Source organism: Schistocerca gregaria, chromosome 1 (assembly GCF_023897955.1).
Source record: "Schistocerca gregaria isolate iqSchGreg1 chromosome 1, iqSchGreg1.2, whole genome shotgun sequence".
Taxonomy (NCBI): Eukaryota; Metazoa; Arthropoda; class Insecta; order Orthoptera; family Acrididae; genus Schistocerca; species Schistocerca gregaria.
Window position 1 is genome coordinate 141,157,806 of NC_064920.1, and position 16,071 is coordinate 141,173,876.

At 42.3% G+C, this 16,071-nt stretch overlaps 1 protein-coding gene across 2 annotated transcripts in view; it reads left to right on the top strand.

Annotated features, from left to right (window-relative positions):
- The window catches only part of LOC126334892 (calponin homology domain-containing protein DDB_G0272472-like), a 146,428-nt gene that overhangs the window by 51,554 nt on the left and 78,803 nt on the right, over window positions 1-16,071 (top strand). For both annotated transcript variants that reach the window (XR_007564784.1, XM_049997597.1), the window contains exon 4: window positions 2,687-2,796. Coding sequence is in view for 1 of the 2 variants with exons in the window: in XM_049997597.1 (XP_049853554.1) it covers window positions 2,687-2,796 (110 nt within the window). In the remaining variant the exon portion in view is untranslated. The remainder of the gene's footprint in view (window positions 1-2,686; window positions 2,797-16,071) is intronic.

Genomic DNA, 16,071 nt, shown 5'->3' on the forward strand with positions numbered 1-16,071 from the left:
GGTGATGAAAACATCAACTATACACAAATTGAGGACAACAAACTTATGAAAATCATTTATTATTGCATAACACTGTGGATCATGTATGCCTTTTCAGTAAAAACAAACTTATGGAGGTCGCTTGTCACAGGATTGTGTATACTATTTCAATTAAGAATAAACCAGGTTTGCAGTATTCATTTGAGCAAGCACACTGAAATTATTAATATGCCTGCAAGTCCATTTCAGAAATGTATATTTATCTCTGAGACCAGGGCATTATTTAATGTGTACTTCAAAGAGAAGGAAATGCATTCTTTCTTCTCATTATATTGCTGCTGCTGCTGCTGCTGCTGCTTACACCAACACCACCGCAACCACCACCACCACCACTACTACTACTACTACTACTACTACTACTGCTACTGCTACAGTATTCATTTGAGCAAGCACACTGAAATTATTAATATACCTGCAAGTCCATTTCAGAAATGTATATTTATCTCTGAGACCAGGGCATTATTTAATGTGTACTTCAAAGAGAAGGAAATGCATTCTTTCTTCTCATTATACTGCTGCTGCTGCTGCTGCTGCTGCTGCTGCTGCTTACACCAACACCACCGCAACCACCACCACCACTACTACTACTACTACTACTACTACTACTGCTACAGTATTCATTTGAGCAAGCACACTGAAATTATTAATATACCTGCAAGTCCATTTCACAAATGTATATTTATCTCTGAGACCAGGGCATTATTTAATGTGTACTTCAAAGAGAAGGAAATGCATTCTTTCTTCTCATTATACTGCTGCTGCTGCTGCTGCTGCTGCTTACACCAACACCACCGCAACCACCACGTAGTAATGATGGCCTAAATTCAGTGGTACAGAATTTTGTTGAGAAAACCCAAACACATTTTGAAAAAGAAAACTTGAAGGTCAATATTAACAAAACTAATTTAATTTATTTTAAGACAAGTGGCTCAAATAAAAATACTGTTGTAAATGCGGACATTCAGGAAAATACCTGTTCAGAATGTAAATTTCTGGGGATATATATAGATGACAGACTTTTGTGGAATCAGCAAATAGATCGTGTCTGTGGTAAAATAACATATAGTCTGCATTTTCTAAGGAGATTAGTTCAATATCTAGATACTGAAGCAATAAAAATAGCGTATTTTGGGTTGGTGTATCCCCATGTATCTTATGGAATTGTACTGTGGGGTGGGTGTAGCCAATACAATATAAGAAGGGTATTTGTATTGCAGAAAAGAGTAATAAGAACTATGGCTAAAGTAAGACCCAGAACTTAATGCAAAAACCTGGTTATTAATTTTAATATTATGACTATCTATGCAGTACATATTTTTCAATCAATATTATTAGTGAAAAAAGACAAAAAAGTGACAAACAGGAATATGGAAATCCATGATTACGATACAAGACACAAATCAAACTTTCATTTGGTGAGCAGAAGATTGAATCTAACAACAAATACCCCATTCATTAAGGGAGCAATATTTTATAATTCTCTGCCAAACAACCTGAAACAGCTTTCCAGTAGAATTTTTAAAAATGAGTTAAAAAATGGCTTACATTGAAGTGCCCATACAGTATGGTGCTGACATCATTTGACCTCAGGAATTCTATGTTAAATATACTTAATTGATCTTTTACTTAATAGCATGTAATCTATATATATTGTGCATCAATAATCTAAATGTAATTACTGTAACATTGTCCATGCATGTTAAATACGTGTTTCGAGCTGTAAGATAAATAAATAAAAATAAATACTGCTACTGCTACTCACTATACACTTTTCACTAATACTAAATTTTCTTTGAAAAAGAATTGTTCTGGATAAATTCAGCTAAAAATAAGAATTTTCATTGTCATTAACAGCAGCCTCATCTAATAGATTTGTTGTGTTGTTGTTGCGGTCTTCAGTCCTGAGACTGGTTTGATGCAGCTCTTCATGCTACTCTATCCTGTGGAAGCTTCTTCATCTCCCAGTACCTACTGCAACCTACATCCTTCTGAATCTGCTTAGTGTATTCATCTCTTGGTCTCCCTCTACGATTTTTACCCTCCACGCTGCCCTCCAATACCAAATTGGTGATCCCTTGATGCCTCAGAACATGTCCTACCAACCGATCTCTTCTTCTGGTCAAGTTGTGCCACAAACTTCTCTTCTCCCCAATCCTATTCAATACTTCCTCATTAGTTATGTGATCTACCCATCTAATTTTCAGCATTCTTCTGTAGCACCACATTTCAAAAGCTTCTATTCTCTTCTTGTCCGAACTATTTATCGTGCATGTTTCACTTCCATACATGGCTGCACTCCATACAAATACTTTCAGAAATGACTTCCTGACACTTAAATCTATACTCGATGTTAACAAATTTCTCTTCTTCAGAAACACTTTCCTTGCCATTGCCAGTCTACATTTTATATCCTCTCTACTGCGACCATCATCAGTTATTTTGTTCCCCAAATAGCAAAACTCCTTTACTACTTTAAGTGTCTCATTTCCTAATCTAATTCCCTCAGCATCACCCGACTTAGATTTAATAGTTTCAAATTTGAAGGGAAGCATACAATTTGTTGATGATTTTCATATATTTGGAACATAGAAAGTATTGTGAGAGATACCATTAAAGTTTTTCATTTTTTTTTTTTTTTACTCAACAGATCGTGAACTGTTGTCTAAAGCTGTTTATGAGGAGTGGTATTTTCGCAAGTTAATGCAGGAGCGTGCAGCACGTGAGAGGGAGAGAATTAAACAAAAACAGCAACAAGAGGTGAGGATTTTGCATTGTTTGATAATGCCCAAGAAAAAATAATTTTCAAGGGAATTGTAGAATAGTTTTATAATTCTTTTTTTAAAAAAAATAGTTAAGTGTGGATCAATTAGCTATTCCGTAGGATCTCCCACAGACCGTTAGTTTCTAGTTCTGTTGAAACCATTAACAATTAATAAATAATAAGAAATTTTAGTGCTTGTATTATATCACTTTCTTCTGGTACTGTAAAGTCATAGTTAAGACTTAGTCTGCTGGACAGTATGTGGTGTACATTAGGAAAAATAATATAGATTTCCAGTGTTGTACAGCTTAGTTGGAATGTTTTTCATGAGTGAGAAGTGTGGGCTTTGCCGTAGGTTCGTGAGTAGTGGATTGCGGTGTGAGACTTGTTCGAAGTATTTTCAATGGGGGTTTGCAGTGGGGAAGCCAGTGGGCATTCTGGTGAGATCCTCTCCTGGAACTACAGGTTATGTAGCAAGAGTAAGTTGATAGCGGAGCAGGAGCGTAAGATCTGTGCCCTTCAGGTGCAGTTGAAAAACGCACAGGAGGAGCTAGATAGGATGAGGAGGGAGAAGGGGCTTGGGGAATGGGAGTTGGATGTTGGCAAGAGATCTGCTAGGAGAAGGAGATTTTCAGATAGTTTTACTATTGGTGTTTGTAATAGATATGACCAACTGTCAGAGTCTATTGGAGAGGAATACCTAGTAGCTGTAGATGTAGGTAGTATGCAGCAGACCTCAGCAGTTACGGTGGCTAGGACAGTTGCAAAGTCTAAGAGAAAGAAGAAGGTTCTGCTGTTATGTAGTTCTCATGGTAGACGTGTAGGCCAGCAGTTGCAGGAAGTTTTGGGGAGTCAGTACCAGGTCACCAGCATTGTGAAGCCTAATGCAGGATTGGCTCAGGTGACTGTTAACATAGGGGGGTTATGTAGGGATTTTACTAAAGAGGATCAGGTAGTGATTGTTGGTGGGGCTGGTAATAGTATTGATAGGGATGGGGAGTGTGACATAGATGGTGACCTGGAAAAAGATAGCCACTCAGACTGGCAACACGAATGTGCATTTCGTGGAACTGTTTCAGCATCACGATCGGCCTCATCTTAATACAGCCGTCAGGCGTAATAACATGAGACTTGGGGGTGCACTGATGACAGAAGGCATGAGTCACATTTCAGTGGTGTCGGTGGAGTCTATCAGCAGGGCGGGTTTCACTAGACATGGCCTGCACCTCAACAGGTATGGAAAGGGGAGGTTGACAAAGCTTATAGGTGACAGCGTAGGTGGGGGTGGTGGGGTCACTCATAGGAAAATTCTGGTAGTTGTGGGTGTTAGAGCTGTATCTTTTTTAGATTGAAGTCAGCTGATAGGTATTCCTGCTTAAGGGGAGTCTCTCTAACAAAGAAACCACTTTTGACAAAGCTTAGGTATCTGTTTAATGAGGGAATTAGTATATTTCATCAAAATATACAGGGTATTAGAGATAAAGTCAGTGAACTGCTTACAGATGTTGACTCTGAAATTATTTGTATATCTGAACACTTCTTAAAAAAGGAGATAATTCAGAGGCTTCCTTTACCAGGATACAGATTGGCTGGCAGCTTTTCGAGGAGCTCTTTGCGGTGTGAGGGAGTAGCCATGTATGTGAAAAATGGTATCCTATTTGAGTCAATTGATGTTTCAAAGTACTGCACTGAAAAGTTGTTTGAATGTTGTGCAGGTGTGGTTAAATTTAGTGGAGCTAAACTTCTTACTGTTGTTATTTATAGATCCCCAGACTCCGATTTCACAACATTTTTGCTAAAGCTAGAGGAGGTTCTTGGTTCACTTTATAGGAAATACAAAAAGTTAGTTATATGTGGTGACTTCAATATTAATTGTATAAGTGATTGTGCAAGGAAAAGGATGCTGGTAGACCTCCTTAATTCATATAATGTTATGCAAACCGTATTCTTTCCAACTAGAGTGCAAGGGAAAAGTAGAACAACCATAGTCAATATTTTTGTTCATTCCTTATTACTAGAAGGGCATTGTGTTAGCAAAAAGGTGAATGGCCTTTCAGATCATGATGCACAAAGTTTAAGTCTAAAAGATTTTTGTGCTGCAACACGTGTTAAATATAGTTACCAAGTTTTTAGGAAAGCTGATCCAGTTGCTGTAGAGACTTTTGTAAACCTATCAAGGAACAAGAGTGGCAAGATGTTTATAGTGCTGATACAGTAGATGATAAATATAATGCTTTCCTCAAGACTTTTCTCGTGCTCTTTGAAAGTTGCTTTCTGTTAGAACGTTCAAAACAGGGTACTAGCACAAATAGGAAGCCTGGGTGGCTGACTAAAGGGATAAGAATATCTTGTAGAACAAAGTGGCAATTATATCAAAACGTTAGAAACAGTCACAATCTAAATGCAGCAACCCATTGCAAACAGTATTGTAAGGTGCTTAAAAAAGTTATTAGGAAGGCAAAAAGTATGTGGTATGCAGATAGAATAGCTAAGTCTCAGGATAAAATTAAAACTATATGGTCAAAATATGTGTGTGTGTTTGTGTGTTTTTTTATTGTGCCTATCTACCGGCACTTTCCCGCTTGGTAAGTCTTGGAATCTTTGTTTTTAATAAACTATATGGTCAGTCGTAAAGGAAGTGGCTGGTCTGCAGAGATAGGTCGAGGATATAGAATCAGTGTGTAGTGGGAATGTCCATGTTACTGTTAAGTTGCATATATATACAGTATTTAATAATCACTTTCTGAATATAGCAGGTGAACTAAATAGAAACCTAGTCCCAACAGGGAATCACATAGCACGTGTAGAAAAAAGTGTTCCGAGACTGTTACCTGAAATGCTCCTCCATGATACTGACAAGAGGGAGATTGAGTTAATAATTAAATCACTAAAGACCAAGAACTCTTATGGATATGGTGGGGTATCTAGCAGAATACTAAAGTATTGTTCCATGTATGTTAGCCCAGTACTTAGCCATATCTGAAACTTTTCCTTTAGGAGTGGTCAGTTTCCTGACCGATTAAAGTACTCAGTAGTGAAGCCGCTTTATAAAAAGGGAGACAGGGATAATGTTGACAATTATAGACCTATTCCTATGCCATCAGTGTTTGCTAAAGTTACCGACAGGGTTGTATATACAAGGTTACTGGAGCATTTAAATTCACACAATTTGCTGTCAAATGTACAGTATGGTTTTAGAAACGGCTTAACAACTGAAAATGCTATAGTCTCTTTTCTCTGTGAGGTTTTGGATGGATTAAATAAAAGGTTGCGAACATTAGGTGTTTTCTTTGATTTAACGAAGACATTTGACTGTGATGACCACAAAATATTACTGCAGGAGTTGGACCATTATGGAGTAAGGGGAGTAGCTTACAATTTGTTCGCCTCTTACTTTAAGAACAGAAAGCAGAAGGTAATTCTCCGCAATATTGAGAGTGGTAGTGATGTTCAGTCCCAATGGGGCATTGTTAAATGGGACGTTCCCGAAGGGTCGGTGCTGGGGCCACTGCTGTTTCTTATTTATATAAATGATATGCCTTCTAGTATTACAGGTGATTCAAAAATATTTCTGTTTGCTGATGACACCAGCTTGGTAGTGATGGATCTTGTGTGTAATATTGAAACATTATCATATACTGTAGTTCATGAAATAAGTTCGTGGCTTGTGGAAAATAATTTGATGCTAAATCACAGTAAGACTCAGGTTTTACAGTTTATAGCTCACAATTCCACAAGAACTGATATTTTAATCAGACAGGATGGGCATATTATAAGCGAGACGGAACAGTTAAAGTTCCTAGGCGTTCGGATAGATAGTAAGCTGTTGTGGAAAGCCCATGTTCAGGATCTTGTTCAGAAACTAAATGCCACTTTATTTACCATTAGAACAGTATCTGAAATAAGTGACATTTCAACACGAAAAGTAGTCTACTTCACATATTTTCATACGCTTATGTCATATAGTATTCTTTTTTGGGGTAATTCTTCTGATTCAAAAATGGCATTTTTGGCTCAAAAACGGGCTGTTCGAGCTATGTGTGGTGTAAGTTCGAAAACCTCTTGTCAACCCCTATTCAATAGTCTGGGAATTTTGACATTGCCCTCACAGTATATATTTTCTTTAATGTCGTTTGTTGTTAGCAATATTAGCTTATTCCCAAGAGTTAGCAGCTTTCACTCAGTTAATACTAGGCAGAAATCAAATCTGCATGTGGAATGCAATTCGACTCTTGTGCAGAAAGGTGTGCAGTATTGTGCTGCATCCATTTTCAATAAGCTACCACAAGAACTCAAAACTCTTAGCAGTAGCCCAAACACTTTTAAGTCCAAACTGAAGAGTTTCCTCATGGCTCACTCCTATTCTGTCGAGGAGCTCCTGGAAGAGCTAAAAAATTAAGCAAATTCCGTGTTATATTCTTGATTTTCTTTATTTAAACTAATGACTTGTCGCCTGAATATGTTTCTTATATTTCATTTCATTTTATCTGTTTCTACAATCATGTTATAATTTCATGTATTGACTCATTCCATGACCATGGAGACTTCTCCTTAATGTGGTCCCATGGAACAATAAATAAATAAATAATAATAAAAAAATAAAAATAAAATAAAGTAATTATATCAAAAAGGAAAATGATCTCAAAAAACTGTAAAATTGAAATACAGAATTGCAGACAGTATTTACCTTCAGAAAAATGTAAGCACTGTTGATAAACACATACAAAAAAGTACATATACTGTCCTGTCGGGAAGTTTTTTCTAAAAAAAGAAAGGTTAGGCTTCTCAGTCCACAGGATGAGATGCACTCACCTGTTGGGAGGATGAAATAACAAAGGGAGACAAAGATGTAGAGGGGAGAATGTGGGAGAAGGGAGGGGGAGGCATCAGAGAGAGAGAAAGATGTCAAAATAGTACTATTTGCCATAGCCTTTGTGTAGTAGCAGGCACTCAGATGTCTTGAGTGATAGACAGCACATATTGGTACTAGCAAAAATAATAATATAGAGCAGATCAGTGTGGGATAGCTCCAAAATTTTACTACAAATGTTGGTAAAATTGTATAATTAGTATTTTCAACAAGTGCACTGTTATAACCTTTAATCACTATAATTGCGTGGATTTTCACACTCTCTCTTAGAAACAATAGCTGATCACATGATTACAACTCAGTCTCTCGTATTCGACTACTGTGCCGTGACATGCGGCCGGTGCCGTTCGTAGCTAGGTGGCGCTCCCGCGCTCATCCGATTTGCGGAGCGCCTCTATCGCCGTTTGTGCGTACTGTCGTGGCGGCACTGTTAAATGTCGTGGCACTATCACAACACTTTTCCCCCTTGAAAAAAAATAAACACTCACTTCCTTGGAGACATGGACAGCGCAGAGACATCCATGGCCTCTTGTGAGGCCCCGAGGAGATCCCGCGCAGAGACACGGGAGTATGGTCGAAAATGTCCAGGACGGAAGCTCGTGCATGGAACGTGCCTCCTGGATGAGATGATGGGTGAAAACTCCGGAGCAGCATCCATAGGTGTCATTGACCTGGGAGTGTGCTCCAGCGAGATGGGTCCCGGAGAAGGCGGCGTCGCGACTGGGGCCAGTTCCGGAGTACTTGGAAGCGGCAGCGACGGCGGCTGCATCAACACGGACGGTAGATCAGCAGCAGCGACAGGACTGGCGTCTCGGGCTGGTGGAGGCGAAGGATGGGGCGGTGGCACAGGCGTGGCCACCACTCGTGGGCGCATCTGGTCGTAATGGCGAACAACCGTGCCGTCGCCCATACGGATTTCACAAAGCCGGCGGCCGCGAAGAGCCTTGACCACCCCTGGAATCCATTTAGGGCGAGACCCATATCCTCGTGCCCACACGTCGGCGCCCACCGAGTATTTTCCCGCACTAGGGGACACAGTACAAGGCCTGACAGTGTGAAGCAGGTGCAGTAGAGTGCGCGGTTGGCGGCCATGCAAGAGTTCAGCAGGGCTGCGATCACCCAGAGGCGTGAAGCGATAAGAACTCAGAAATTGCAGCAGGGCGTCATCTGTGGAAAAATCACTAAGGAATTTTTTCATCTGGCATTTGAAAGTGCGGATAAGGCGCTCGACCTCCCCATTCCATTGCGGATGGAAGGGAGGTGCGGTAACATGATGAATCCCTTGTCCAGTACAAAAATCACGGAAGGCCTGCGAAGAGAACTGAGGGCCATTGTCTGTGACGATCGTGGATGGAAGACCTTCTAGCGCAAAGATTTTGGACAAAGCCAGCGTTGTCGCCGCAGTGGTGGGCGACGGACATCTAACAACAAATGGAAACTTCGAGAAGGCGTCAATCAACAGTAGCCAATAAGTACCGAGGAAGGGGCCCGCAAAGTCGGCGTGCACCCGTTCCCATGGCTGAGCTGGATCAGGCCACGGAGAGGGCATTGTACGAGGTGCCGCCAGTTGTTGAGCACACTGGCCACATGCAGCAACCATATGGGCGATGTCCGAATCAATGCCGGACCAATAAACGTGCCTGCGGGCCAGGGACTTAGTCCGAGAAATACCCCAATGGCCTCCGTGCAACAGTTTGAGAACATCTTTGCGAAGAGAGGCTGGCACCACAACCCGTGGAGATGCGCCATCCGTGGCCAGAAGAACAACACCATCACGAACAGACAGACGAAGGCGCAAGGCATGGTAGTTGCGAAGGGGATCCGATGCCCGGCCCCCGGTCCTGTCCGGCCAACCTCGTTGAACAAAACCGATCACCCGACGCAGGACCGGGTCCCGCGCAGTAGCTGACGCGACCTGCGAACCTGTAAGTGGAAAACCCTCGACTGCACGACATTCTTCCTCATCAATGTGGAAACAGAGGAGTTCATCACGATCGAAAACAGGGTCGGGGCCCATCGGCAATCGCGACAATGCATCAGCGTTGGCGTGCTGGGCCGTGGGGCGATAGTGAATCTCATAATGAAAACGAGACAGGTATAAGGCCCAACGTTGCAGGCGGTGAGCTGCCTTATCCGGAAGTGACGCCGAGGGGCTGAACAGAGAGACCAGCGGTTTGTGGTCGGTGATGAGGTGAAACTTAGAACCATACAAAAAAACGCTGAACTTTTTTAGAGCATAAATGATAGCGAGCGCCTCCTTTTCGATTTGAGAGTAACGCCGTTGTGCCTCGTTGAGGGTCTTGGAAATCATAGGCAATGGGTCGTTCCGACCCATCCTCATACCGATGGGCGAGAACAGGCCCTAGGCCATACTGTGACGCGTCAGTCGCCAGAACCAAGTGCTGACCCGGACGGAATGTGGCAAGACAAGGCGCCGACTGCAAATGAGCCTTCAGGCGGACAAAAGCCTGCTCACACTTGTCAGACCAACAGAAGGGGACGTTTTTGCGTAACAGCTGATGCAGAGGATAAGCTACCGCTGCTGCGGATGGAATGAATTTGTGATAATAAGCATTCTTGCCTAGAAATGCCTGAAGTTCTTTGACCGTAGACGGCGGGGGTAGAGCGTTAATGGCCGCAACGTGCTCACGGAGAGGGCGTATGCCCTCACGGGACAAGTGGAAACCAAGATACTCAATGGAGGGTTGGAAGAACTGTGACTTGTCCAGATTGCACCTCAACCCAGCCGAATGCAAAACCCAAAACAGTGAACGTAAATTACGAAGGTGCTCCGCAGTGGAGGCTCCCGTGACAACTATGTCATCCAGATAGTTTATGCAGCCGGGAACGGAAGCCGTGAGCTGTTCCAAAAACCGCTGAAAAATGGCCGGTGCGCTAGCGACGCCAAATGGTAATCGCTGGTACTGATACAACCCACAAGGAGTGTTGATAACGAGAAATTCCTTGGAAGGATCGTCCAACGGCAACTGATGGTACGCCTCCGATAAGTCAAGTTTGGAAAAGAACTGGCCCCCAGCGAGCTTGGTAAACAACTCCTCAGGACGAGGAAGAGGATAGGATAAGTGTCAATGAGGCTCTGAGCGTTGACAGTGGCTTTAAAGTCACCACACAATCGCAGACTCCCGTTTGGTTTAGAAACCACCACGATCGGCGATGCCCATTCGCTGGAGGTAACCGGAAGGAGAATCCCTGAAGCTGTTAACCTGTCTAGCTCAGCCTTGACAGGTGCACGCAACGCCACCAGAATAGGGCGTGCCCGGAAAAACTTAGGGCGAGCCGTAGGTTTAAGAGTAATGTGGGCTGCAAAATCCTTGGCACAACCCAGACCAGCAGAGAACACGGACGAAAATTCACAACACAATCCATCCAGCTGTTGATACGGAATGTCCTCAGATATGAGGTGCACATCATCATCAATAGAGAACCCGAACAACTGGAAAGCATCATAACCGAACAGGTTTTCAGTGCCCGCATGATCCACCACATAAAACGTGAGGGGCCGAACAACAGACTTGTAGGCAGTGGAAGCATCAAACTGGCCCATGATAGGAATTTTTTGCTGATTATAAGTCCTCAGATTGCCTGTAACAGGAGACAAAGGAGGGGAGCCCAACGCCAAATACGTGCGAGAATTAATGAGAGTTACTGCAGAGCCAGTGTCCACTTGCATGCGGATGTCTTTATTCAGAACACGAACAGTAACAAACAACTTATTTGTTTGAGAAAGCACACAGTGAACATCCATGTCCGACGCCTCGTCCTCGTCGACAGGAACTTTATGGGACTGACACACAGAAGCAATGTGGCCTTTTTTCCTACATGAATTACACATGGCCCAACGTTTTGGACACGCTGCCCTGTCGTGCTGTACGAAACAACGGGGGCAAGAAGGAAGCGCGGAACGAACCGGCTTCTGTGGTTCCTGGTTTCGCTGCGAGCATTGCGGCCCAACGCGGCGTTGTTTACGCGAGTGAACCGCCGCCACATCTCGTTCTCCTGTGCAACAGGCAAATTGTCCTTGTCGAGAGTTGACTGTACAGCGCCTACATCACACCACGCGTCTATTTGCGCGCCAGCAGCGTGAGACACTTCAAAGGATTGAGCGATGCTTAGAACTTCCGACAACGACGGGTTTGGCAGTTGTAGGGCACGTTGCCGAACTTCTTTATCAGGAGCATAAGACTCGTGATGAGTGTCCGTGACAGACTGACATTTCCTACTCAGGCCGTGTAGTTCCGCCGCCCAAGCCCGGTAAGATTGATGGGGCTGTTTACGACACCGGTAGAACGCCACGCGGGTGGCAACGACGTGGGTGTTTGTTCGATAATAGGCAGACAATAAGTCACACATTTCTTGGAAGGACAGGGAGGCTGGTTCCCGCAGAGGGGCTAACTGAGATAGCAGCTGATAGACCCGAGGGGAAATCCAAGATAGAAATAACGACTTACACATAGGAGCGTCGACAACGCCGAAAGCCAAGAAGTGTTGCCGCAAACGCTTCTCATAATTCTCCCAGTCTTCAGCGGCCTCGTCGTAAGGAGGGAATGGAGGCGGAGAAGAGGAAGACAGACGATGAGTAAGCGACATCGACAACGCCTGAATCGCTGCCGTCAGCTGTGTTTGTTGTTCAATGAGCGCTTGCATAAGCTGTTCCATGTCTGCCTCGTCACGAACACTCAAATCCACAACGCGGTGAAAATATCCCGACCTCGTCGCCAAAAAGTGTTATAACCTTTAATCACTATAATTGCGTGGATTTTCACACTCTCTCTTAGAAACAATAGCTGATCACATGATTACAACTCAGTCTCTCGTATTCGATTGCTGTGCCGTGACATGCGGCCGGTGCCGTTCGTAGCTAGGTGGCGCTCCCGCGCTCATCCGATTTGCGGAGCGCCTCTATCGCCGTTTGTGCGTACTGTCGTGGCGGCACTGTTAAATGTCGTGGCACTATCACAACATGCACTGTTATCATATTTATATTGTATAAATAAGGGAACATATTATGTACTAATAGTTACATAGCTTTTTCCTATCCCACAAGCTATATTTAGACAAAATATAATATAGGTGAACAGTTCCTCTATTACAGAAACCCATAAAATAAAGAAAGAATGTAAAGAAAGTGAAACTGTGAATTGTCTGTATTCCCAGAGGCATTATGTGGTCTAATACACTTAAACTAGGTATTCTGATCATAAAAGGTTGTGGCTTAGACTTCCTCTAGATAATAAAGCAAACACCGATCAGGAAAGAGTATTCCAATCCATCAACGAACAGAAGCTAAACAAAGTAAGATCTAGATTACAATTAATAAACTGAATGAACTAATTGCACCTAATATGGAAGCTAATGAGTCAACCAAAGCATTGATAGATATGGCAACTGAAACCAGAAATACTGCAGGCAAAACTCCCATTCCAAAGTTGTAAACACCACAAATAGATAATGTAAGGCTACTATATACTATGTTCAATTTGTTAATGCTTTGTTGGAATAAAGTTGTGTTCAGTCTGTTGGTCATGTTGCATTTATACCTAATTACAACAAGTGTGGTTCTGTTCTCCATACAACTTTCTACTCTGGTAGGACCTCCATTTATTCCAATGATGACTGATAGTGTTACAGAGAACATTTTATGTTGGTGGTTGAACAGCAAGCATGACATTGCAGCAACAGTTGCAGGTGCTGAACAATCAGACTCATGTATTTCAATCATTGGCTTCTGTTTTGTGTAGTCAGCATGCTCCTTCATCTGTGTCATCTGCTGTTTTGTCCTCCATGGCCCCATGATTTACCTGCCTCCCTTTTTTACATGCAATGAGTCCATTGAGGAATGGGACACATACAAGAAACATCTGCAACAACACTTCAAGCTTTTCGGATCACTGACACTATTTTATGTCGTGGCTTGTTCCTTTCATAGATATCACCAAAAGTGTATCAAGTCCTATATCAGTTCACACCTTTACAGGATCTGCTCCTTAAATGATTGACCAAATGTGTGAACTTCTTTCAAAATACTGCTATAAGCGCACCCATGTTATTGCACCCTAGGTTGAGTTTTACCACTGTAGGAAGCAACCACATCAGTCCTATAGAGCATTGGCAGTGAAACTCCATGAGTTAAGTAGTCTTTATCATTTTGCATCTGATGTGCTTAAAGAGCCTTATGCTGATTAGATGGAGGGAGGTGCTATCATTCGTTTAGTTCTGGATGAAAGAGCATACCCACCTTACCTGTATGATTAAATGATGATGGCGTTCTCTTGGGTAAAATATTCTGGAGGCAAAATAGTCTCCCTTTCGGATATCCGGGCCGGGACTACTCAGCAGGACTTCGTTATCAGGGGAAAGAAAACTGGCATTCTATGGATCGGAGCGTAGAATGTCAGATCCCTTAATCGGGCAGGTTGGTTAGAAATGGATAGGTTAAAGTTAGATATAACGGGAAATAGTTTAGTTCAGTGGCAGGGGGAACAAGACTTTTGGTCAGGTGGATACAGGGTTATAAATACAAAATCAAATAGGGGTAATGCAGGAGTAGGTTTAATAATGAATAAAAAAATAGGAGTGCGGGTAATCTACTACCAACAGCATAGTGAACACATTATTGTGGCCAAGATAGACACGAAACCCATGCCTACTACAGTAGAACAAGTTTATATGCCAATTAGCTCTGCAGATGATGAAGAAATTGATGAAATGTATAATGAGATAAAAGAAATTATTCAGGTAGTGAAGGGAGATGAAAATTTAATAGTCATGGGTGACTGGAATTCAACAGTAGGAAAAGGAAGAGAAGGAAACGTACTAGGTGAATATGGATTGGGGCTAAGAAATGAAAGAGGAAGCCACCTGGTAGAATTTTGCACAGAGCATAAGAAGGTTGTATACATGGAAGAACCCTGTAGATACTAGAAGGTTTCAGATAGATTATATAATGGTAAGACAGAGACTTAGGAACCAGGTTTGAAATTGTAAGACATTTCCAGGGGCAGACGTGGACTCTGACCACAATCTATTGGTTATGAACTGTAGATTGAAACTGAAGAAACTGCAAAAAGACGGGAATTTAACGAGATGGGACCTAGATAAACTGAAAGAACCAGAGGTTGTACAGAGTTTCAGGGAGAGCATAAGGGAACAATTGACAAGAATGAGGGAAAGAAATACAGTAGAAGATGAATGGGTAGCTTTGAGGAATGAAATAGTGAAGGCAGCAGAGGACCAAGTAGGTAAAACGATGAGGGCTCAAAAATGAGATAGACAGGAAGTGCAAAATGGCTAAACAGGGATGGCTAGAGGACAAATGTAAGGATCGAGAGGCATATATCACTAGGTGTAAGATAGATACTGCCTACAGGAAAATTAAAGAGACCTTTGGAGAAAAGAGAACCACTTGCATGCTTATCAAGAGCTCAGATGGACATCCAATTCTAAGCAAAGAAGGGAAAGCAGAAAGGTGGAAGGAGTATATAGAGGGTCTATACAAGGGCGATTTACTTGAGGACAATATTATGGAAATGGAAGAGGATGTAGATGAAGATGAAATGGGAGATACGATACTGCATGAAGAGTTTGACAGAGCACTGAAAGACGTAAGTTGAAACAAGGCCCCGGGAGTAGACAATATTCCATTAGAACTACTGATAGCCTTTGGAGAGCCAGTCCTGACAAAACTCTACCATCTGGTGAGCAGGATGTATGAGACAGGCGAAATTCCCTCAGACTTCAAGAAGAATATAATAATTCCAATCCCAAAGAAAGCAGGTGTTGACAGATGTGAAAATTACCGAACTATCCGTTTAATAAGTCACAGCTGCAAAATACTAACGCAAATTCCTTACAGACGAATGGAAGAACAGGTAGAAGCTGACCTTGGGTAAGCTCAGTTTGGATTCTGTAGAAATGTGAGGCAATACTGACCCTATGACTTATCTTACAAGAAAGATTAAGGAAAGGCAAACCTACATTTCTAGCATTTGTAGACTTAGAGAAAGCTTTTGACAATGTTGACTGGAATACTCTCTTTCACATTCTGAAGGTATCATGGGTAAAATACAGGGAGTGAAAAGCTATTTACAATTTGTTCAGAAAGCAGATGGCAGTTATAAGAGTCGAGGAACATGAAAGGGAAGTAGTGGTTGTGAAGGGAGTGAGACAGGGTTGTAGCCTCTCCCTAATGCTGTTCAATCTGTATATTGAGCAAGCAGTAAAGGAAACAAAAGAAAAGTTCGGAGTAGGTATTAAAATCCATGGAGAAGAAATAAAAACTTTGAGGTTCGCCGTTGACATTGTAATTCTGTCAGAGACAGCAAAGGACTTGGAAGAGCAGTTGAACGGAATGGACAGTGTCTTGAAATGAGGATATAAGATG